Raw genomic sequence first — 23,296 nt, 5'->3', positions numbered from 1 at the left:
CTATATCCCGCTGTATACTTTGACCTCCTTCCTCGCAGTCCGTGACTCCAGCAATCTTGGTGTCTTCAGTTAGGATTTAAGGTTTGTTTTGTCTTGGAGATGTTTTCTCGGTTTCATTAGTATTCATGAAAGTCTGCAATTTTAAGTTTATATCTAAAATACATACCATGAGATGGCTCAATGTTCAGCCTTTTATGAAGTACCACTAATAACTAGCGAGCAGTCCTAAGCTACTATCTACCTCATTGCCGATCCTCAGACGACCTTTAATCAGGCTTTATCCTGCATTAAACGTTATTCATGTTATTCCCATTATCCTGTATCTGTACACTGTGGATGGCCCGATTGTAATCATGTATTGTCTTACCGCTGATACAACAAAAGCTTTTCGCTGTACCTCGGTACACGTGACAATAAGCTAAACTCAAACTAAACCAAGATCGGCTTTAGTCATTATTTCTTCAACAAAACCTTCCTTTGTTTCATGTAATAACAAAGGGCGGCACAGTGGTGCAGCGGGTAGAGCTGCTGCCTCACAGCCCCAGGGACCCCGGTTCAATCCTGACCTTGGGTGCTGTCTGTGTGTGGAGTTTGGGTTTCCTCCGGCTGCTCCGGTTTCCTACCACATCCCAAAGACATGCGGGCTTGTAGGTTAATCGGCCCTCTGTAAAATTGTCCCTAATGTACAGGGAGTAGATGAGCAAGTAGATACAGGGGGTAGATAACATGAAGCGAGTGTGAATGTGTGATCGAAGTTGTTATAGTTCCAAACTATTATTTTGCCTTCATTTTATCTCTGACCATCGTCCATCCATCTGCCAACCAACTGTATCACCCTTTAACATGAGTGTAATCATGTATAGTCTTTCCGCTGACTGGACAGCACACAAATAAAAAGCTCAGTACACGTGACAATAAACTAAACTACACTAAAAGTCACCCTTCAAATTCCTATGAAGTCTTTCCCCTCTCACCTTAAACCTATGACCTCTGGTTCTCGATTCCCCTACTCTGGGTAAAAGTCTTTGTGAAGTCACCCCATCTATTTCCCTGTAGTCAGAAATGCTGGAGAAACTCAGCGGGTGAGGCAGCATCTATCGAGTGAAGGAATAGGTGAAGTTTCGGGTCGAGACCCTTCTTCAGACTCATTGAGATATGACTACTCCCCTTATGATTTTGTCCACCTCTACAAGATCACCACTCAGCCTCCTGTGCTCCAACGAATAAAGCCCTCGCCTGCCCAAACCGCTCCCTATAGCTCAGGCCCTCGAGTCCTGGCAACATCCTCGTAAATCTTCCCTGCACTCTCTCTGGCTCAATGGCCTCCTTCTTGTAGTGTGACCAAAACTAAACACAGTATTCCATCGTTTAGCTTAGTACGGGCGGCACGGTGGCGCAGCAGTAGAGTTGCTGCCTCCCAACGCGAGATACCTGGTTTCCATCCTGACTACAGGTGCTGTCTATACGGAGTATGTACGTTCTCCCCGTGACATGCGTGGGTTTTCCCTGGGTTCACCAGTTACCTCCTGCACTCCAAAGACATACAGGTTTGTAGGTTGATTGGTTTTGATAAAATTGTAAATTGTCCCTAGTGTGTGTCGGAAAGTATCAGTGTGCGGGGATCGCTGGTCGGCGCGGACTCGGTGGGCCGAAGGGCCTTGTTTCTGCGCTGTATCTCTGAACTAAACCAATAATTATTTTCTTTTGCTATCTTAGGTCCAAATCCAAAACAATTCACGAGCGGCTCCCTCTGGCTGGAGCTCCACAACTGCCAAGCATACCACTTATTGCAAAGGTGAATAAGTTAAGGGAACCATACTATTGGTATCATTAATTCTTAGCAGCGCTTGAGTGCCCCACAGACCGATATATATTTCTGAAGAAGGGTCGCAACCCGAAACATCACGCATTCCCTCTCTCCAGAGATACTGCCTGTCCCGCTGAGTTACTCCAGCATTGTGTGTCTATTGTCATATCGATACCTATTCATCGGGTGTGATGGTTTATGTGGGGTTGCATCCGACAAGGCTAGTACATCAAGATGGGCCGAATGCACTTGCAGCCAGCCGGCAGTGCCGGAGAGAACCGTGGCAGTGTGCGAGAGACTGAGAGCCACGTGACAAGTCAAGAGTCTTTCATTGTCATATACACCGACAGCGGAACAATGCCATTATTAGTTGAGGCAGCTTTACAGGCCTGTAAACACAAGGGTCTAGACCCGAAATGCTACCTATTCCTTTTCACCACAGGGTGTGAGGAAGAGTCTCTATCCAAAGTGTCATCTATTCCTTTTCTCCAGAGGTGCTGCCTGACCCTCTGACTTACTTCAGCTTTTTGTGTCTACCTTCAGTTGAAGCCAGTATCCGTGGCTCCTTCCTAAACAACACAATATACATTGATCTCCCAGTGTGTAATGCCCCTGTCCCACTTAGGGAACCTGAATGGAAACCTCTGGAGACTTTGCGCCCCACCCAAGGTTTCCGTGCGGTTCCCGGAGGTTGCAGGTGGTTGCCGGAGGTTGCAGGTAGTGGAAGAAGGTAGGGAAGCAGACTGACAAAAACCTCCAGGAACCTCCGGGAACCGCACGGACACCTTGGGTGGGGCGCAAAGTCTCCAGAGGTTTCCATTCAGGTTCCCTAAGTGGGACAGGGGCATTAGGAGCGGATGTGGAAGTGGGATAACATAGAACTAGTGTAAATGGGTGATCAGTGGTCGGCACGGACTTGGTGGGCCGAAGGGTCTGTGTCCATGTCAGATCTTTCAATCAATCGATCCAAAAACAGTACTGGACAGGAACAGCCCCAATATTAGTGCAAAAAGTATAAAATCCTGAGTGCCAAACCAAGGCCAAAACAACACATTAATAACTCCAATGCAGAGAGCCCAAAGTCCTCACCTCAACCAAAGACAGTCCATTGTTCAGTTTTGTTTACTTGAGCAGTGTTCAAGTATGGTTGTTTGAAAGACCTGGAGGTCACGGTTTTCAGACTCCTGAACCTTCTTCCCGATGGTAGGGGTGGTGTGGGTCTCTGATGATGCTGGCTGCCTTTTTGAGGCAGCGACTCCTGTAGATCCCTTTGATGGTGGGGAGGTCAGTACCTGCGATGGACCGGGCAGTGTCCAGTAATCTCCTTTGTCCCTGGGCATCCCAGTTGCCGATCTAGGTCGTGATGCAACCGGTTAATGTTGCAAGAAGTCTGAAGGAGGGTCCCTACTCTTTGTATCCCTTCATTGTCCTCTTTTCCACAGCCAACAATGGACCATTGTGGCTCCACCTTTCTTTGGCCATCGGTGCCGGCTCGGATTTGTTCTGCACCTTTTCATGCCTCTAGTTTCCCTCTCCCCTGACTCTCAGTCTGAGGATGGGGTCCCGTCCAGAAACATCACCTATTCCTTTTCTCCAGAAATGCTGCCCGACCCGCTTGGTAACTCCAGCTTTTTGTGTCTATCTTCGATGTAAACCAGCATCTGCAGTCCCTTTCTTCATAATAATAATAATAATAATGGATGGGATTTATATAGCGCCTTTCTAATACTCAAGGCGCTTTACATCGCATTATTCATTCACTCCTCAGTCACACTCGGTGGTGGTGAGCTACTTCTGTAGCCACAGCTGCCCTGGGGCAGACTGACGGAAGCGTGGCTGCCAATCTGCGCCTACGGCCCCTCCGACCACCACCAATCACTCACACACATTCACACACAGGCAAAGGTGGGTGAAGTGTCTTGCCCAAGGACACAACGACAGTATGCACTCCAAGCGGGATTCGAACCGGCTACCTTCCGGTCGCCAGCCGAACACTTAGCCCATTGTGCCATCTGTCGTCCTAGATGTTGCCTGATCTGCCGTGTTTCTGCTTTATACACGATTAATTAACTGACTGAATTTAAAGATGCCCAGATGTTGAGGAGGATTGGAATCTTCGACTCCAGACCACTCACCCAATTCCTTTGACGTTAGCCCGCATTATGTGGCAATCGGAAGACAAGGCCGAGGATTTTTCAAGATGCTCCTCATCTAATGGGTCTTAAAAATGAATCTCCATTGTAAAATACTCCATTAGCAAAACCATAGGCAATCATTGAGCAGGAACTCCTGGACCCTGGAATATTTGTAGACAGTGACATGGTTAAAATTATATTTGTATAATCTTGCAATAAAAGTTGGTGGAGGGTTGAAGTACTCTAATCGATAATTGTCTCTCCCTCAGCTCCTGTGTGATGACGTGACCAGCACAAAATTCTCTCCTGTACTTTACCCAAAGGTAAGCAGCAATGTCCTTCAGCCGTTAGTGTGTGCGCCACTATGTTTAAGGGACATTTGGACAGGTACGTGGATAGGAAAGGCTGAGCAGGTTCTGGGCCAAATGTGGGCAGGTGAGTCTGAGTTGGGTTTATTCTCATGTGTACTGAGGTACGGTGAAAACCTTTTGTTGCGTGCTAACCAGTCAACTTACAACCGAGCCATCCACAGTGTATGATAAATAATGTTTAGTGCAAGGTAAAGCCAGTAAAGTCCGATCCAAGATACTCCGAGGGTCTCCAATGAGGCCAATAGTAGTCTAGTTGGTGATAGGATGGTTCAGTTGCCTGATAACAGCTGGGAAGAAACGGTCCCTGAATCTGGAGGTGTGCGTTTTCACACTTCCGTACAACTTGCCTGATGGGATAGGGGAGAAGAGGGAGTGGCCAGGGTGCGACTGGTCCTTGATTATGCTCTGGCCTTGCCGAGGCAGCGTGAAGTGTAAATGGAGTCAATGGGAGGGAGGTTGGTTTGTGTGATGGTCTGGGCTGCGTCCACAATTCACTGCCATTTCTTGCGGTCTTGGATGGAGCTGTTCCCAAACCAATAAAATCCCAATAAAATAGTGGGACTAGTGTAGATGGGACATGTTGGGCAGAGTGGGCAAATTTGACTCTATGACACTATGTACAAGTGGTCTCATTTTATGTATGATATTAGTTTCCCTCCTGTAACATCATCTCATGTCTGTATCCTCAGCACCAGATGACCTCAGCACCAGTTGGTATCGCCACTAAAAAAATACAATATCTAGAGCTAATATCTATGCAAATAAAATATAGCACATAGAACATAGGGACGACACAGTGGTGCAGTTGTTAGAGCCACTGCCTCACAGCGCCAGCGACCCGCGTTCGATCATGTCCTCGGGTGCTGTCTGTGTGTGGAGTTTGCACGTTCTCCCTGTGACCACGTGCCTTTCCTCCCATATGCAACATCTCCAAGTTTGCGGATGACACAAAGCTGGGGGGCAGTGTTAGCTGTGAGGAGGATGCTAGGAGGCTGCATGGTGACTTGGATAGGCTGGGTGAGTGGGCAAATGCATGGCAGATGCAGTATAATGTGGATAAATGTGAGGTTATCCACTTTGGTGGCAAAAACAGGAAAGTAGACTGTTATCTGAATGGTGGCCGATTAGGAAAAGGGGAGATGCAACGAGACCTGGGTGTCATGGTACACCAGTCATTGAAAGTAGGCATGCAGGTGCAGCAGGCAGTGAAGAAAGCGAATGCAATGTTAGCATTCATAGCAAAAGGATTTGAGTATAGGAGCAGGGAGGTTCTACTGCAGTTGTACAGGGTCTTGGTGAGATCACACCTGGAGTATTGCGTACAGTTTTGGTCTCCTAATCTGAGGAATGACATTCTTGCCATAGAGGGAGTACAGAGAAGGTTCACCAGACTGATTCCAGGGATGTCAGGACTTTCATATGAAGAAAGACTGGATAGACTCGGCTTGTACTCGCTAGAATTTAGAAGATTGAGGGGGGATCTTATAGAGACTTACAAAATTCTTAAGGGGTCGGACAGGCTAGATGCAGGAAGATTGTTCCCGATGTTGAGGAAGTCCAGAACAAGGGGTCACAGTTTAAGGATAAGGGGGAAATCTTTTAGGACCGAGATGAGAAAAACATTTTTCACACAGAGAGTGGTGAATCTCTGGAATTCTCTGCCACAGAAGGTAGTTGAGGCCAGTTCATTAGCTGTATTTAAGAGGGAGTTAGATGTGGTCCTTGTGGCTAAAGGGATCAGGGGGTATGGAGAGAAGGCAGGTACAGGATACTGAGTTGGATGATCAGCCATGATCATATTGAATGGCGGTGCAGGCTCGAAGGGCCGAATGGCCTACTCCTGCACCTATTGTCTATGTTTCTATGTTTCTATATCCCATAGAAGTGCGGGTCTTTAGGTTAATTGGCTTCTGTAACTTGCTCCTAGTGTTTAGGGAGTGGATGAGGAAGTGGGAAAACATAGAATACGCATGAATGGGTGATCGATGGTCAGAGCGGACTCGGTGGACCGAAGGGCCTGTTTCTATGCTGTATCTCTTAATTAATCAATCAATTGGAATAGATAGGGTGGATGCACAGAGTCTTTTACCCAGAGTAAGGGCATCAAGAGCCAGAGAACATAGGTTTAAGGTGAGAGGGGAAAGATTTAATAGGAACCCGAGGAGCAACTTTTTCACACAGATAAAGTATATGGGTATATGGACCAAGCTGCCAAATAAGGTTGTAGAGGCAGGGTCTATAACAACATTTAAAAAACATTTGGACAAGTACATGGATAGGAAAGGATATGGTGCAAAAGCAGGCAGCTGGGACTGGTGTAGATGGGACATGTTGGTTGGCATGGGCAAGTTGGGCCGCAGGGCCTGTTTCTTGCTATATGACTGGATATCAATAAGAAGCAGTTCAGTACAGGAACAGGCCCTCCCTGGTAACACCCGTCATCCTCTGTGTAAAAAAACCTGCCCCGCACATCACCTTCAAATTTTGCCCCGTCACCTTAAAGCTATGCTTTCTAGTTTACTTTAGTCCGAAAAAGGGTCTCGACCCGAAAAACGTCACCCATTCCTTCTCTCCAGAGATGCTGCCTGTCCCCCTGAGTTGTTCCGACATCTTATGTCTATCTTCGGTGTAAACCAGCATCTGCAGTTCCTTCCTTCACCTTACTTTAGTTTAGTTTAGTTTAGATATACACCATGGAAACAGATCCTTAACTGCTCCTGAACCACTGGGTTCCCACACTCTTTCCCAGTAGAATTCGAGCTCGGATGTTTTTGATTGCGGACACAGATCGTACCTGACATTGGCCTGAACGAAGAAGACACAGAAATCGGAACTTGTTCTAAATGACTTGTTTGGAATGCCCGGATTCCAAAATAGTGTCTCGTGGTGACAGAGTGAAACAAGGGAGTTTTTATCGTGTCAGTTTGTACAGAAGTCATGCCAAGTATTTTATCTTGTCAGCTTGTACAGGACTCATGCCTGGGGATAAATGACAATCAGATGTGTTATCTTTGATTGATTCTATTCTTATCCCAGCCTCACCCTTCCTTGTAAACCAGGAGTCTGATTTCTTTTAGTTTAGTTTCATTTAGAGATACAGTGCAGAAACAGGCCCTTCGGCCCACAGAGTCCACGCCGACCAACAAACCCCGCACACTAACACTACCCTACACACACGAGCGACAATTTTACAATTATACCAAGACAATTAGCCCACAAACATGTACATCTTTGGAGTTTAGTATAGTTTAGTTTAATTTAGAGATACAGTGTGGGAACAGGCACTTTGGCCCATCGAGTCTGTGCCGACCAGCGATCCCTGCTCACTAATACTATCCTATACACATAACCAGGACAATTTTACAATTATACCAAGCCAATTAACATACAAACCTGTATGTCTACGGTGTGTGGGAGGAAACCTGAGCTTCCAGAGAAAACCCACACAGGTCACAGGGAGAATGTAAAAACTCTGCACAGACAGCTCTGTACAGGATCGTACTTGGGTCTCTGGCGCTGTGAGGCAGCAACTCCACTGCTGTGGCACCTACTGATCTAGCTGGAGTGTTACTTACTTTCTCGGCAATGTTACCTGTACATCACCAACTTTTATAGAGCGTAGAATATAGAACAATACATATTGAAACATATAAGATTGTTAAGGGTCTTGGACACACTAGAGGCAGGAAACATGTTCCCAATGTTGGGGGAGTCCAGAACCAGGGGCCACAGTTTGAGAATAAGGAGTAAGCCATTTAGAACAGAGACGAGGAAACACTTTTTCTCACAGAGAATTCTCTGCCTCAGAGGTCGGTGGAGGCAGATTCTCTGGATGCTTTCAAGAGAGAGCTAGATAGGGCTCTTAAAGATAGGGGATATGGGGCGAAGGCAGGAAAGGGGTACTGATTGGGGATGATCAGCCATGATCACATTGAATGGCGGTGCTGGCTCGAAGGGCCGAATGGCCTACTCCTGCACCTATTGTCTATTGTCTATTGTCTATTGTCATACAGCACAGGAGCAGGCCCTTTGGCCCACAACTCACTGTTGTTCTTTAACCTGCAGGATATACAGAGATTCGTCAGGTTTTACTCTATGCAAATAAAATATAGCACATAGAACATAGGGACGACACTGTGACTCAGTTGGTAAAGCCACTCTGACAGACGGGAATTAAAATTAAAACAAAAACAACTGGATAAATGCATCTCATTTAATTTTTAATTATCATAGAGCAGCACGTTCTCCCTGTGACTGCGTGGGTTTTCTCCGGGTGCTCCGGTTTCCTCCCACATTCCAAAGACGTGCGGGTTGGTAGGTTAATTGGCTTCAGTAAAATTGTAAATCGTCCCTAGTGTGTGTAGGATAGTGTTAGTGAACAAGGATCGCTGGTCGGTGCGGACTCGGTGGGCAGAAGGGCCTGTTTCCGCGCTGGTTCTCTAAAGTCTAAAGGTCTCCCCTCAACCTCCGGCGTTCCAGAGAAATCAGTGGAGACCGTGGGAGGGAATAACTTTGCAAGGCCATTCTTGTCAAGGGTTAATCTAACAACTTGTCTCATTTTCTCCAAGGCATCCCAGCTAATAGTCGAATATGATGAACATGAGATCAATGACAAGTTCAAGTTTGGGGTGATTTATCAGAAGGCCAGGCAGGTGAGTAATGAATGTTTAATTTAAAAAACAAAATCTACATTGGAACAGACTGGCATTCATCAAAGTCACTTCCCTTTACAAGTTAGACACAAAGTGCTGGAGTAATTCAGCAGGTCAGGCAGCATCTCTGGAGAACATGGATAGGTGACGCTTTGGGTCGGGACCCTTCTTCAGACTGATTGTAGTGAGGTGGAGAGAAAGCAGGAGGAACAATGGGTGCTGGACAAAGCCAGGCAAGTGATAGGTGGACACAAAAAGCTGGAGTACCTCAGCACGTCAGGCAGCATCCCTAGAGAAAAGGAATGGGTGACGTTTCGGTTCGAGGCCCTTCTTCAGACTGAGAGTCGGGGGGAGATGGAAACGAGAGATATGAAAAGGTACATAGAACTAATGAATGAAAAATACGCAAAAAGCAACTATGATCAAGGAAAGGTGGAGCCCACAATGGTCCATTGTTGCCTGTGGGGAAGGTGACAATGAGTGATGCGGACAGTGAAACTCAGCAGGTGGACAATGAAACTAGAATGATGACTACAGTGGGGGAGGGTCAGAGAGAGAGGGCAATTCCTTTCAGACTGAAAGAAGGAGGTGTTTAAGAAGGAACTGCAGATGCTGGAAAATCAAAGGTAGACAAAAGTGCTGGAGAAACTCAGCGGGTGCAGCAGCATCTATGGAGCGAAGGAAATAGGCAACGTTTCGGGCCGATGCTCCATAGATGCTGCTGCACCTGCTGAGTTTCTCCAGCATTTTTGTCTACTTATGAAAGAAGGAGGTAATTGAAGAAGGGTCCTGACCCGAAACGTCACCCACTCTTTTTCTCCACAGATGCTGCCTGAACCGCTGAATTACTCCAGCACGTTGTGTCTATCTTTGGTAGAAACCAGCATCTGCAGTTCCCTGTTTATGCAACCTTTCATTTTGTGTTTATTCTGAATTGTTAAGTTGCGTCATTCCTGTTTTTCAGACGACAGAAGCAGAACTATTCGGCAACAATGATGAAAGCCCTGAATTTAAAGAATTCCTTCACTTGCTTGGAGACACAGTGGTGCTCCAGGATTTCAAAGGGTGAGTTTAGTTTAGTTTAGTTTAGAGATACAGCGTGGAAACAGGCCCTTTGGCCCAGCGAGTCCGCATCCACCCACCATCCCCGCACACTGACACTATCCTACACACATTAGGGGCAATTGACTTTTATACCAAAGCCAATAAACCTACAAACCTGTATGCCTTTGGAGTGTGGGAGGAAACCGAAGAACTCGGAGTAAAGCCACGCAGGTCACGGGGAGAAGGTACAAACTCCATACAGACTGCGCCCGTGGTCACAATCGAACCTGGGTCTCCGGCGCTGTGAGGCAGCAACTCTACCGCTGTGCCACTGTGAAATTAAGAATGCGGGGAATGGGAGGGGAAGAGATCTTATTCCTGATGCCTGCCTTTCATGCTCCTCATCTTTGACAGTCCTGCCCCCTTCCTCATCCCTTCAAAGATGTACTGTATGGAGCCCAGCCTTGAATACACTCACAGAGAGACACCAAGTGCTGGAGTAACCCAGCGGGTCAGGCAGCATCATCATCACTGTTTATCAGGTAACTGAACCATCCTAATACAACCAGAGAGCAGTGCTGATCTACTGTCTACCTCATCAGGGATCCTCGGACTATCTTTAATTGGACTTTACTGACTTTACCTTGCACTAAACGTTATTCCCTAATTATGGTAGACAAAAATGCTGGAGAAACTCAGCGGGTGAGGCAGCACCTATGGAGCGAAGGAAACAGGTGACGTTTCGGGTCGAGACCCTTCTTCAGAATCATGTATCTCCCCTGGTCATGTATCTATACTCTGTAAGTGGCCCGATTGTAATCATGTAATGTCACACAATGGTCCATTGTTGGCTGTGGGAGAGGTGATCCAGATAGTGTGACTCAGCAGAACGACACTAAAACGAGTCGTTCATTGCTAGCTCCACAACAGTACAGCGCAGCACAGGGACAGGCCCTTCGGCCCATAATGTAGCAATGTTACAACATTTTGAGATTTAAAAAATCAAGTCTGCAATTTATCCCATCAGATAAAGCATAAATACTCGGAAATTAGCATCTTGTTCCCTATTGATTTTCTATGGACATAACAAAAAAGCTGTGATCGTGGACAGTCAAAAGCCCATAACTTTCTTAAAAATTAAGAGAACTGAATGAAATTTTCAGTTATCATAGATTGAAGCATTCTGAAACAAATATAAAATAATCTTACTTGGATGACCTGAAATTAAAGCATATAATTAGTTAGTTACCTAATTGTAGCTAATTTCAAACTTCAATTACTAGATCTAAACATCTATCCATTTCTTAATAAATTATTAACATTTTTAAATAGCCTAAGTGTCCAAATAATATTCACAAATAATTCACAACAAAACATGATTTTTAAATCTCATTTACATTAATTTATAGGCCAAATGGAAGGAATTTAGTGTTCAATTGCTGTAAATTAAAGTCCATTTAAATCAACTTTCTAGTGGGATCCTGTGAACGCGCTGGTTTAGAACGTTCACATTGCGGTAGATTTGTGCCCTCAAATTCCCAGAAAAATACTGCGGGATATAATGGGCCCAAAATTAGCTACTCGCAACATTAAACTTTCTATAAAGGGATCTTAAGAAGCCCTTTTTAACGTAAAAATAAACAGCATACCTTCCGTTTTCCCCTGTATGAGATCTGGCCCGTTGTCGGCGGTCGGGGGTTTAGAGGTTAATTTTTAACCTACTATAACAATTTAATAAAGCCCTTAAAACTAATAATAGCTCAAGCGAGGGAATCTTCCAGCGATTTTTAGTTAATAATTAACTAGGCTGAAAAACCTCTATTTGAACAGCCTAGGGAAAATCGCGTTTTAATCCCGCCCCCCTCTAAATGGCGCCAAAATCGCGCACACGGGCTGGGACAGATTTTCAGCGACGTTTCAGGTAAGCTTTGCAACATACCTACACAATGGGCGCCGCGCGGCAGAAGCCCTTCCCGAGGGGCCGTGGCCGCGGTGCCCGCCCGGAGGACCTGAAGGCTCGGCGGTTCATGGGCACTGCTCCAGTACATCGAGCGCTCGGGCCGACCCCACTTTGGACTTTGGAAATGGCGCCCGCATGTGTAATATATGAGGTTGAATACGTGACAAATAAAACACTATTGAATCACTGTCTGTGTCGAGCTAAGACTAATTCTCATCTTAACACTTTTCCATTCCCTACATATCCACGTCCCGATCCAAAGTGTCTCAAACACCACTATCGTATCTGCCTCCACCACCACCAGCCCCCGGCAGCTCGTTCCAGCCTCGGTGAAAAAACCTTGGCCCCGCACATTTCCGTTAAACTTTTCCCCGCTCAGCGTCACTGAAGGAAGGTGTAAAGTGGCTGTCAAATTCCTTGCCGTTCCAGCTTCCGTGGAGGCCTTGATGTGGCGCATGGCCAGACCGGGTCTGAGTCCATCTACACCGTCTTCAAGGACCGAGAGATAATGTTCCACGTCTCCACAAAGTTGCCGTTCACAGAGGGAGACACGCAGCAGGTGAGTTTCCCAGAGCGCTCGGTGCCCCCAGCGTCACCACTCATCCCGTCACCAAGATACCGTCACGTCCGGCACGGTGGCACAGCGGTAGAGTTGCTGCCTTGCACGGCCAGGGACCCGGGTTCGATCCTGACTACGGGAGCTGTCTGTAGGGAGTTTGTACGTTCTTCCTGTGACCCCCCGTGGGTTTTCTCCGGGTGCTCCGGTTTCCACCCACACTCCAAAGATGTACAGGTTTGTAGATCAATTGGCTTCTGTAAAAATTGTAAATTGGCCCTAGTGTGTGGGATAGTCCTAGTGTACAGGGTGATCGCTGGTCGGGGCAGACACAGTGGGCCAAAGGGCTTGTTTCCGCGCCGTATCTCTGAAGTCTAAACAGTCCAGAGATTCAGAGGAAGTTGACCAGAATGATGCCTGGGCTAGAGAAAGTTAACTGTAAGGACAGGCTGGACAAATTTGGATTGTCTTCTCTGGAGTGTCAGAGACTGAGTGAGTGAATGAATGTATGAGTGAGTGAGTGAATGAATGAGTGAATGAATGAATGAATGAATGAATGAATGAATGAATGAATGAATGAATGAATGAGTGAATGAGTGAATGAGTTATTGTCACATGTGACTAAGCACAGTGAGATTCTTTGCTTGCATACACAAATACTTTAGAGATTCAGCGTGGAAACAGGCTCTTCGGCCCACCGGGTGCATGCCGACCAGCGATCACCCCGTCCACTAGCACTGACCTACACACACGGGAGAAATTTTACAATTTTACCGAAGGCGATTAACCGACAAATCTTTGTACATCTTTGGAGTGTGGGAGGAAACCGGAGCACCCGGAGACAACCCACGCGGTCACGGGGAGAACATGCAAACTCCACACAGACAGCACCCGTAGTCAGGATGGAACCCGGGTCTCTGGCGCTGTGAGGCAGCAACTCTACCGCTGGGCCTACACGGGCTGATTGTCTGTTGTCTCCATGGCAGCTGCAGCGGAAGCGGCACATCGGGAATGACATTGTGGCCCTCGTGTTTCAAGAGGAAAACACTCCGTTCGTTCCTGACATGATCGCCTCAAACTTCCTTCACGCCTACATCGTGGTGCAGCTCGAGCCAACCGCAGAGAGTGAGGCAACGTACAAGGTAAACGGCATTGAAAATTATTCATAAAACATTGAAAAATCATAGCAGGAGGGGACTGTAGCAGCAAATGGAAAGGCCGCGCGGAGTTGGTGCTCGAAGTAACGGATGATTTTATTACAGCTGAGCTCCTGAGCACGACTTCGGTACAGCTTTTACATTCTCAGATGACAAGACTGCACAGAAACTTGATTAACAGTAAAACTAGGTCATGGTTACAAAATAAAAGGATTATCCACCATTCTAACTTGAGCACACCAGTTCCAGAGACAAAGTCCAATGTCCGCAATGGGGTAGAGGTGAATGGGACGGTACCCTAGCTTATGGAAGGACCGTTCAGAAGCCTGATAACAGAGGGGAGGAAGCTGTTCCTGAGTCTCTGGGACATGGGAGTCTTCTGTATCATCTACAGGATGGGAGCGGGGAGAAGTAGGAACAAGTCTGATTATGTTGGCTGCTTTTTCGAGGCAGTCTGTAGTGTAGATGGAGTTAGTGGTGGGGAGTCTGGTGTGTGCAATGAACATCTTTACATCTTTAACTTTCTGCAATTGCTTGCGGTCTTGGGCAGAGATATTCCCAAACCAAGCTGCGGTGCAATCCGACAGTATGCTTTCTATGGAGCATCTGGAGAAGTTTGTAAGAGTCACTGTAAGAGACACGCCGAATTTCCCCAGTCTCCTGAGGATGTAGAGGCGTAGCCGCGCCTTCTTGTCTGTCGCTTCAGTGTTATTGGCCCACAACAGGTCGTCGGTAATATTATCGCCAAGAACCTGAAGATCTCTTTGGCACCATTGATGCTGATTGAGTCATGCCTGGTACCCCCACTCTGGCCGAGAATGGAGTAGAGACATTTCTCCCATTCTCTGGCTTCAATGACTAACCGTTTATCCTGGGAGAAATCCCCCCATCTCTATGGGAACGGGCAGACTTTGGTCCAAATTGTCACATTCTGCCAGTAAACTAATTCACCTTGTGGCAAGTGGTGGCAGTGAAAGGAGATGAGGAGGAATTTCTTTAGCCAGAGGGTGGTGAATCTGTGGATTTCATTGCCGCAGAAGGCTGTGGAGGCCAAGTCATTGGGTATTTTTAAAGCGGAGATTGACACGTTCTTGATTAGTACGGGTGTCAGGGGTTATGGGGAGAAGGCAGGAGAATGTGGTTAGGAGGGAGAGATAGATCAGCCAATAATTGAATGGCGAAGCAGACTTGATGGGCCGAATGGCCTAATTCTCCTCCTATAACTTCTCGGTTGGTACGGAGGTTCTGGGGAGAAGGCAGGAGAATGGGGTTAGGAGGGCTATCTATTGGCTATCAGCTATGATTGAATGGTGGAGTAGACTTGATGGGCTGAATGGCCTAATTCTTCTCCTATCACTTATGATCTTATGATAACACACAAAGATTTGTTTACTGGTAGATTCCTTCTCTGGTTGGTTCCCATATTTTGCATTCTTCACCGCTGTGGTCAGAGTTGATGTTGAGTTGACCAATGTTTGGATGAAGACCGTCTCATTGACATAGGTGTAGATTAATTCAGACAACACTCGTGTTAACTTCCTTAACTCTCGGCAGGTTTCGGTCACTGCTCGCGAAGATGTCCGCCGCTTTGGCCCCCCGTTACCGAGCCCAGCGCTCTTCAAGAAGGTAAGATCACCAAATTCATGCGCAGTTAGCTTTTTTGGATATTGAACAACAGTGGGATGAGAGACGGTTTGGATCTGGTGCTTAATTTGCCTCACGTACCGAGGTACCGTGAAATCCATTTCCGTAACCAGTTCAGTACACGTATCACTTTACATACGGTAAGCACTTAGATACATATTAGATGAGCATCTCAGATACAGTACAAGTGTATAAGCGAGTTCAGTATTCCGAAAAACGCAAGGAATCATGGGATTTGTCAAAGGTCACTCGCGATAAACATTCTCGGCAGCTGTGCTGCTGCGTGTATACAGACCTGCGTTTCATCCGCAGTCAGGGTCGAAGATGGGTCTCCGGCACTGCAAACGCTGCTGAATTGCTACCGGACCGTCCCCGTCCCCTCCCGAGTGTCCCACCCCTGTCCGGGGGCCGTCGGAGATGTCCGGGGTGACCCTGGACTGATGAAGCACCGGCCTGGAGCAGTGGCGGCCCAGGCTTACAGCCAACGCGGAGAAGGAGCGCTAACTCCACTGCTCCGGGCTGGTCCCGTCAGTCCAGGGCTGTCGGTTAACCCGGCGGGACAGGCAGAGTTGAACAGTGTTGTCTGGTTCTTGATTCCCGCACTCTGGACAAAAGACTATTCAGCCGAGGCATTCACCCTCATGATCTTACACACCTATACAAGATCATCTCATCCGCCTGCGCTCCAAGGAGTTATATCCAAGCCCGTCCACCCTTTTCATCCAGCTCAGATCCTCTAGTCCGCCCTCTGTGTGAAAGGGTTGGCCTTCAGGTTTGTAGGAGGTATTTTTTGTACTTTACCTGTACTCTATCTGGCTTTACTCAGATAGACCCAGACACAAAATCAAATAGCACGTACATCAGTGGTGAGTCTATCGAACAAGTCGGCTTATTAAAAGGCCTTACAATGTACATCGGGAACCTGTGTGAGCAAGCCCAAACTGATTCAACAAGCTGCAGTAACTGTAGTATTTTTATATGGTCAGGACACAGTGACAATAGACAATAGGTGCAGGAGTAGGCCATTTAGCCCTTCGTGCCAGCACCGCCATTCAATGTGATCATGGCTGATCATCCCCAATCACTACCCCTTTCCTGCCTTCTCCCCATATCCCCTGACTCCGCTATCTTTAAGAGCCCTATCTAGCTCTCTCTTGAAAGTATCCAGAGAACCTGCCTCCACCGCCCTCTGAGGCAGAGAATTCCACAGACTCACAACTCTCTGTGAGAAAAAGTGTTTCCTCGTCTCCGTTCTAAATGGCTTACCCCTTATTCTTAAACTGTGTGGCCCCTGGTTCTGGACTCCCCCAACATCGGGAACATGTTTCCTGCCTCTAGCGGGTCCAAGTGGACACTTGTGGAGTTGAAATAAACCATCAATGTTTCTGTCACCTTCCTTCCTTCTTTGTCTTTCCCCAGAGTTAATGTTAATCTTACCTTTCTTATTTTGTGGAGAATCTCTCTCCCATATATCTAACATGTAGATGCCATCAATGTCCACACTCCACTCGCCAAATGGAGCCCCCCTCTGTTAACCTTCGGGAGACTAGCCTGCTAAACACAGTGACAAAGGGCAGCTGTACTTTCAAGATTGCAACAGATAAGAACCTAGACCGAACTGCAAAGGACTCCCCCCTCGGTGGTAAGATGTTCGACCTTCGGACCTTCGCTTACCACCGACACCACCACCCCTCCTTCTCATGGCCGATCATCGGTTCACGGGTTGGATGGGGCACCGGAATTTGTGCACGACGTCACGCGGGCCAAAACTCCTCAGCTGGCCCGCCGGCTGGGCTTGGTGTGCAGTCCAGCACCCGGGCCAACTCATCATTCACCCAGCCACAGCCAAGTCGGTCAACAAATCGCCGTCGGGCATTTGTCCCATATTTTGACCTTTTGTCCCTTATTTGGGAGTGAGCAAGTTGGCAACCCTAACTGCAGGGTTAACCACACTATAACCTACTCAACTTCCCTATCATTCCCAAAGTTCCCGACAACAATCTTCCCATTAAATCTTGCCCGTCTCACGTTAAACGTGATGCCTGAAGGAGGGAAGAGTTGTGTGTTGGGTGGGGTATTGGGACCAGGCGCTCTTGTGCTGATACTGTCCGGCTGGTACCCGATAGACACTGGGCACAAATGTACCCACAGCTACGCACAAATGCATTGAAACCGGGAAACCAAACTCACAAACGTTTGCTTATATTTGCCCAGGGCCCGGAGTTCAGAGAGTTTCTGCTGACTAAACTCATCAACGCAGAGTCGGCCTGCTACAAGTCGGAGAAGTTTGCAAAGCTGGAGGTAAGGATGCGTGTCCGAGGTTGTTCCAGAGAACAGAGTTACCCCTCAGATTCCTTTTAAATCTTTTCCCCTTCACCTTAAACCTATGCCCTCTGGTCCTCGATTCCCCTACTCTGGGCTAGAGACTCTGCATCTACCCAATCTATTCCTCTCATGATTTTGTACACCTCTATTAAGATCACCCCTCATTCTCCTGTGCCCCAAGGAATAGAGTCCCAGCCTACTCAACCTCTCCCTATAGATCAGACCCTCTATTCCTGACAACATCCTTGTAAATCTTCTCTGCACCCTTTCCAGCTTGACAACATCTTTCCCATAATATGTTGCCCAGAACTGGGGCCTTTAGGATTAGGTTCTTTTACTTTCCTTTCCAAAGCACCCTGGCCCTGCTGTTCATAAATTGACTAGATGGGCCGAACGGCCAAATTCTGTTCCCATCACTTATGAACTTAGGAGGAAATTCCTCCTCATCTCCTTCCTGAAGGTACGTTCTTCCTCAGGGAAACATAGTCGGGGCCGGGCTCGTCAGCTTTCCACTACAGGCAGGTTTGCCATCTCCGTGGCGGGCGAGCCAGGCCTTCTGCCAGGGTTTGACCCGTGGCCCACGCCCGTCCGGCAGCTTCTGCCGATCGCAGCCCATCGGTACAGAGACGCGCTGGCTCTGGAGACGGTCCAGAGGAGGTTTACAAGAATGATCCCAGGAATGAGTGGGTTAATCTATGATGAGTGTTTGACGGCACTGGGCCTGTACTCGCTGGAGTTTAGAAGGTTGAGGGGGAACCTCATTGAAACTTACAGAATAATGAAAGGCATGGATTGACCAAGGATGTTTCCACTGGTGGGAGAGTCTAGGACCAGAGGTCACAGCCTCAGAATTAAAGGATGCTCTTTTAGAAATGAGGTGAGGAGGAACTTCTTTACTCATAGATGGTAGTAAATCTGTGGAACTAATTGCTACAGAAGGCTGTGGAGGCCAAGTCAGTGGATATTTTTAAGGCAGAGATAGACAAATTCTTGATTAGTACGGGTGTCAAGGGTTATGGGGAGAAGGCAGGAAAATGGGATTAGGAGGCAGAGATAGATCAGCCATGATTGAATGGTGGAGTGGACTCGATGGGCTGGCTGTTTGGCCCGGCCAGAGGCGGGGGCTGTTTGATCGTGGCCCTCAGTGTACAGTGGGACCTCGGTGAAGTAGGCCTTGCAGAGCAGGTTGTGAACGATGTGTCTTTGGTCTTCCCTGTCCAGAACCGCACGCGGGCAGCGCTACTCGACAACCTGTACGAGGACCTCCACAACCAATCACAGGCCATGTTGGGGCTGGGTCCTGACGAAGAAAAGATGGAGAATGACACTCATGGAGGCTTCCTGGAGTCCTTCAAGGTAATTAGTCGACTGACTGATCATTGAAAGACACACACACATTCAGCACTCACCGGGCCGAGATAGACAATAGACAATAGACATTAGGTGCAGGAGTAGCCCATTCGGCCCTTCGAGCCAGCACCGCCGTTCATTGTGATCATGGCTGATCATCCCCAATCAGTACCCCATTCCTGCCTTCTCCCCATATCCCCTGACTCCGCTATTTTTAAGAGCCCCATCTAGCTCTCTCTTGAAAGCATCCAGAGAACCGGCCTCCACCGCCCTCTGAGGCAGAGAATTCCACAGACTCATAACTCTCTGTGAGGAAAAAGTGTTTCCTCGTCTCTGTTCTAAAAGACGTGCAGGTTTGTAGGTTAATTGGCTTGGTGTAAGTGTAAACTTGTCCCTGGTGTGTGCAGGGTAGTGATAGTGCACGGGGATGGCTGGTCAGCGCGGACTCGATGGGCGAAGGGCCTGTTTCCGCGCCGTTTCTCCAAACTGAACTAAACTAAAAGTGCCAAATGAACCCTTAGACTTCTACCTCCTAAAATTCTTCACGTCGCTGACACTGTGGAATGCAGTTTTCTGACAATTGAAGACATTTCCAGCCCCACCTCCATCATTTTATCCTTGAAACATCAACAATGTCAACACAAAACCCTCAGTCACGGACAATAACTTCACTTGCCGCTGAGTTAAAATAATCCTCGTAATGAATTCCTTTGAATTTGCTTACACACTTGACTGCTTTTCCTTGCAAAATGACAGCAGAAAGACTTAGGCAGGTGGTAGCCGAGGAATAAGGTAAACAAAAAAACAGTGTGGTGAAAATCTCCGTAGCTATTAAGGTGAAATATTTTTCTAAATCTAAAGCCGAACCATCCTCTGGTAACTAACCCCTGTCCCACTTAGGAGATCTAAACAGCAACCTCTGGTGACCTTGCCCGCCACCCAAAAAAAAATCAAGGTCGAGGTGACCTGCAACCTCCTACCACCGCCCACGCACATGTTGAAAACCTTCCTCGACTATGAAGAAAACCGGCTTCGACTAGACCTGCGACTAAAAAAATATCGATTTTTCAAACAGCAACCTATTTTTAGTCGAGGCCGGTTTTAATCATGATGAAAAAATAACAGCAACCTAAATGAAGCCTTGGCCACGCGGAAACCACTTTCGACCATTAGGGAGAGTGACCACAACCTCCGGTGACCTCGTGGAAACCTTTGGTGACGGGCAAGGTCACCAGAGGTTGCTGTTTAGGTCTCCTAAGTGGGACAGGGGCTTAATAACCCCCTGCTTCAAACACTTTACTCAAATATAAATTGGTGGTTTTTCAATGTAGTTTTGTTTAGTATACAGCATGGGATCAGGTTCTTTGGCCCACCGAGTCCGCGCCGACCAGCGGACTAGTTCACTGAAGATAGACACAAAATGCTGGAGTAACTCAGCGGGACAGGCAGCATCTCTGGAGAAAAGGTCTGGGTGACGTTTCGGGTCGAGACCCTTCTTCAGACTAGTTCACTAGGTCTATCCTACAATTTTTACAGAAGCCAATTAACCGACAAACCTGCACGTCCTTGGATTGTGAATTTGGTTCAATAAAAAGGCATCACTTCAGTTTAGAGATACAGCGTGGAAACAGGCCCTTCATCCCACCGAGTCCATGCTAACCATCGATCACCCAGTCACTCCAGTTCTATCATGTCCCACCTTCTCATCCACTCCCTACACACCTACATTTACAGAGGCAGATTAACCTAGACACCTGTACATCTTTGGAGTGTGGGAGGAAACCGGAGCACCCGGAGAAAACCCACCCATGTCACAAGGAGAACGTGCAAACTCCGTACAGACAGCACCTGTAGTCAGGATTGAACCAGGGTCTCTGTAAACTGTCCCTAGTGTGCAGGGAGTGGTTGAGAAAGTGGGATAACATGGAACTACCATGATCGATGGCCAATGTGGATTCGATGGGCCGAAGGGCCAGATTCCCTGCTGTATCTTTAGAATAAATGTAATCAGCGACCTTCCACTGATTAGTGCGTAGGAAGGAACTGCAGATGCTGGGTGATACCGAAAATAGACACAAAATGCTGGAGTAACTCAGAGGGGTCAGGCAGCATCTCTGGAGAAAAGGAATGGGTGACGTTTTGGGACGAGATCTTTCTTCAGACTGAGAGTCAGGGGAGAGGGAAACTAGAGGTATGAAAAGGTACAAAGAACAAAAATGAAAGATATGCAAAATGACAAATCAAAGCCAGCAACGATGATCCCGGAGCAATGTGGAGTCCACAATGGTCCATTGTTGGCTGTGGAAGAGGTGATAACAAAAGGATACGAACAGGGAAGCTAAACAGGGCAGCAGTGAAAAGCAGGAAGACCTGATTTAGAGTGTAGATTGGATATACGGCATGGAAACAGGCCCTTCGGCCCACCGAGTTCATGCTGGCCATCAACCACCCGTCCATACAAGTTCTATGCTATCCCAATTGTTGATTGGTGGCTAGTTTAGACTTGGTGGGCTGAAGGGCCATTTAGATGCGTCTCTCTATGACTCTATGCTAAGGCTGCTGCCTCAAAGTCGGAAGGTTGTAGGTTCAGGTTCATTTCAAGACTAACTTTCCTCATCATGGAACTTTAATTGGAGGCTCCGCTTTCCATTTCCTGGGGGATGAAGTGGATGTGATGCACCAATGAGTGGGTCTGGTGTCCTGGTCAATATTCTTCAGACAGGTGATGGACACAAAATGCTGGAGTAACTCAGCGGGACAGGCAGCAGCCTCTCTGGAGAGAAGGAATGGGTGACGTTTCGGGTCCAGACCCTTCTTCAGACAGAATCAGGGGAGAGGGAGATACAGAGATAAGGAAATGTAAGGTGTGAAAACAAGACAAAGGGGATGGAGATCAAGGGGAAGGAAGCAGAGATAAAATGTAATCGAGGCCAGTTAGACTGGTCGGATAACTGGGAAGGGGGAGGGGATGGAGAGAGAGGGAAAGCAAGGGCTATTTGAAGTTAGAGAAGTCAATGTTTATACCGCTGGGGTGGAAGCTGCCCAAGTGAAATATGAGGCGCTGTTCCTCCAATTTGCTCTGGTCCTCACTCTGACAATGGAGGCCCAGGACAGAAAGGTCAGTGTGGGAATGGGAGGGGGAGTTAAAGTGTTTGGCCACCGGGAGATCAGGTGGCTTTAGGCGGACTGAGCGGAGGTGTTCAGCGAAACGATGGCCGAGCCTGCGCTTGGTCTCGCCGATATACAGGAGTTGACACCTGGAACAGAGGATACAATAGATGAGGTTGGAGGAGGTGCAGGTGAACCTCTGCCTCACCTGTAAGGACTGTCGGGGTGGAGATTGATGGGTTCTTGATTAGTAAGGGTGCCAGTAAGGTGGCATCTCACTGTAAGTTCAGCGAATAACTTACTTGCAAGGTTCTTGCAAAAGATAGTTTGATAATCATGTGCATTCTTTCATTACAAAGAGCTGATAAAAAATAACAAATGACTTTGAGCATATTTCCCCAATACTGCTGATAACTACAATATTTGAAGCACTGTCCCTAAAAAAACACATTAGTTACCATTTTTAGTAATGGATAAAAAAAAATCATTAATTTATGGAGGTGAATATTTTTTTTAATGTAATTCTCTACAACTTTGGTATAAACATTACATTTTAAATGGCCTGCATTAATGGGTGATTTGCATTTCAATTGTTCAGCATTCATTAGGATAAAAGTCATTAAATCTCTTTTCTGAGTGCAAACTAAAACCCTGTTCTGGTCTTTGGTAGACAAAAATGCTGGAGAAACTCAGAGGGTGAGGCAGTGTCTATGGAGTGAAGGAAATAGGCGACGTTTCGGGTCGAGACCCTTCAGGGTGCTCCATAGTACGCAACGGAACGGAACGTGGGCCTTTTTTTCATCCATTTGAGTAACCCGACCCGACTTGCAGTGTAATCAACGTTGCGGGGGAACTAGTTTGCGTTAATAAATTATAATTCTGAAAATGAGGAGAAGATTTTTCCCAAATAACTTTTATTTTTACGAGGATGTTTCCGTAACCGGCTTCCGTCTCCGCATTAGTATCCTATAGGATCTTTGGTGTGGAGACGGAAGCCGGTTACGGAAAAGGGGCCGAAAATTACCCATGAATCTGCCCATGACCGTACTACATCTTTTTCGTCGAGTGATCTATCTTGCTCGCTATAGGATCTTTGATCACGAGGTCGTAGGTAGGTCGTGATGCTAGTTGTAGGTACTCGTGGCATCAAGTAGGTCGGGGTGTTTTTCTAGCCTGACGAAAAATGT

At 47.2% G+C, this 23,296-nt stretch overlaps 1 protein-coding gene and 1 long non-coding RNA gene across 9 annotated transcripts in view; one reads left to right on the top strand and one right to left on the bottom strand.

The window, feature by feature from the left end:
* Positions 1-23,296, top strand: part of rap1gap2 (RAP1 GTPase activating protein 2) — a 257,951-nt gene that overhangs the window by 206,121 nt on the left and 28,534 nt on the right. For all 8 annotated transcript variants that reach the window (XM_033045634.1, XM_033045635.1, XM_033045633.1 and 5 more), the window contains 9 exons: positions 1,717-1,795; positions 4,212-4,265; positions 8,882-8,965; positions 9,930-10,030; positions 12,399-12,528; positions 13,512-13,667; positions 15,237-15,308; positions 17,541-17,627; positions 18,873-19,007. In XM_033045634.1, coding sequence (XP_032901525.1) covers positions 1,717-1,795; positions 4,212-4,265; positions 8,882-8,965; positions 9,930-10,030; positions 12,399-12,528; positions 13,512-13,667; positions 15,237-15,308; positions 17,541-17,627; positions 18,873-19,007 — 898 coding nt within the window. The remainder of the gene's footprint in view (positions 1-1,716; positions 1,796-4,211; positions 4,266-8,881; positions 8,966-9,929; positions 10,031-12,398; positions 12,529-13,511; positions 13,668-15,236; positions 15,309-17,540; positions 17,628-18,872; positions 19,008-23,296) is intronic.
* On the bottom strand, positions 938-11,395 carry LOC116988761. The gene is made up of 3 exons (XR_004416064.1): positions 11,385-11,395; positions 1,283-1,285; positions 938-1,050 (listed from the first exon to the last, which is right to left on the bottom strand). It is a non-coding gene; the product is annotated as an uncharacterized LOC116988761 (long non-coding RNA).

This window comes from Amblyraja radiata, chromosome 28, assembly GCF_010909765.2.
Source record: "Amblyraja radiata isolate CabotCenter1 chromosome 28, sAmbRad1.1.pri, whole genome shotgun sequence".
NCBI lineage: Eukaryota > Metazoa > Chordata > Chondrichthyes > Rajiformes > Rajidae > Amblyraja > Amblyraja radiata.
The sequence above is the reverse complement of the archived record's forward strand: the minus strand, read 5'-3'. Positions and strand labels throughout refer to the sequence as shown.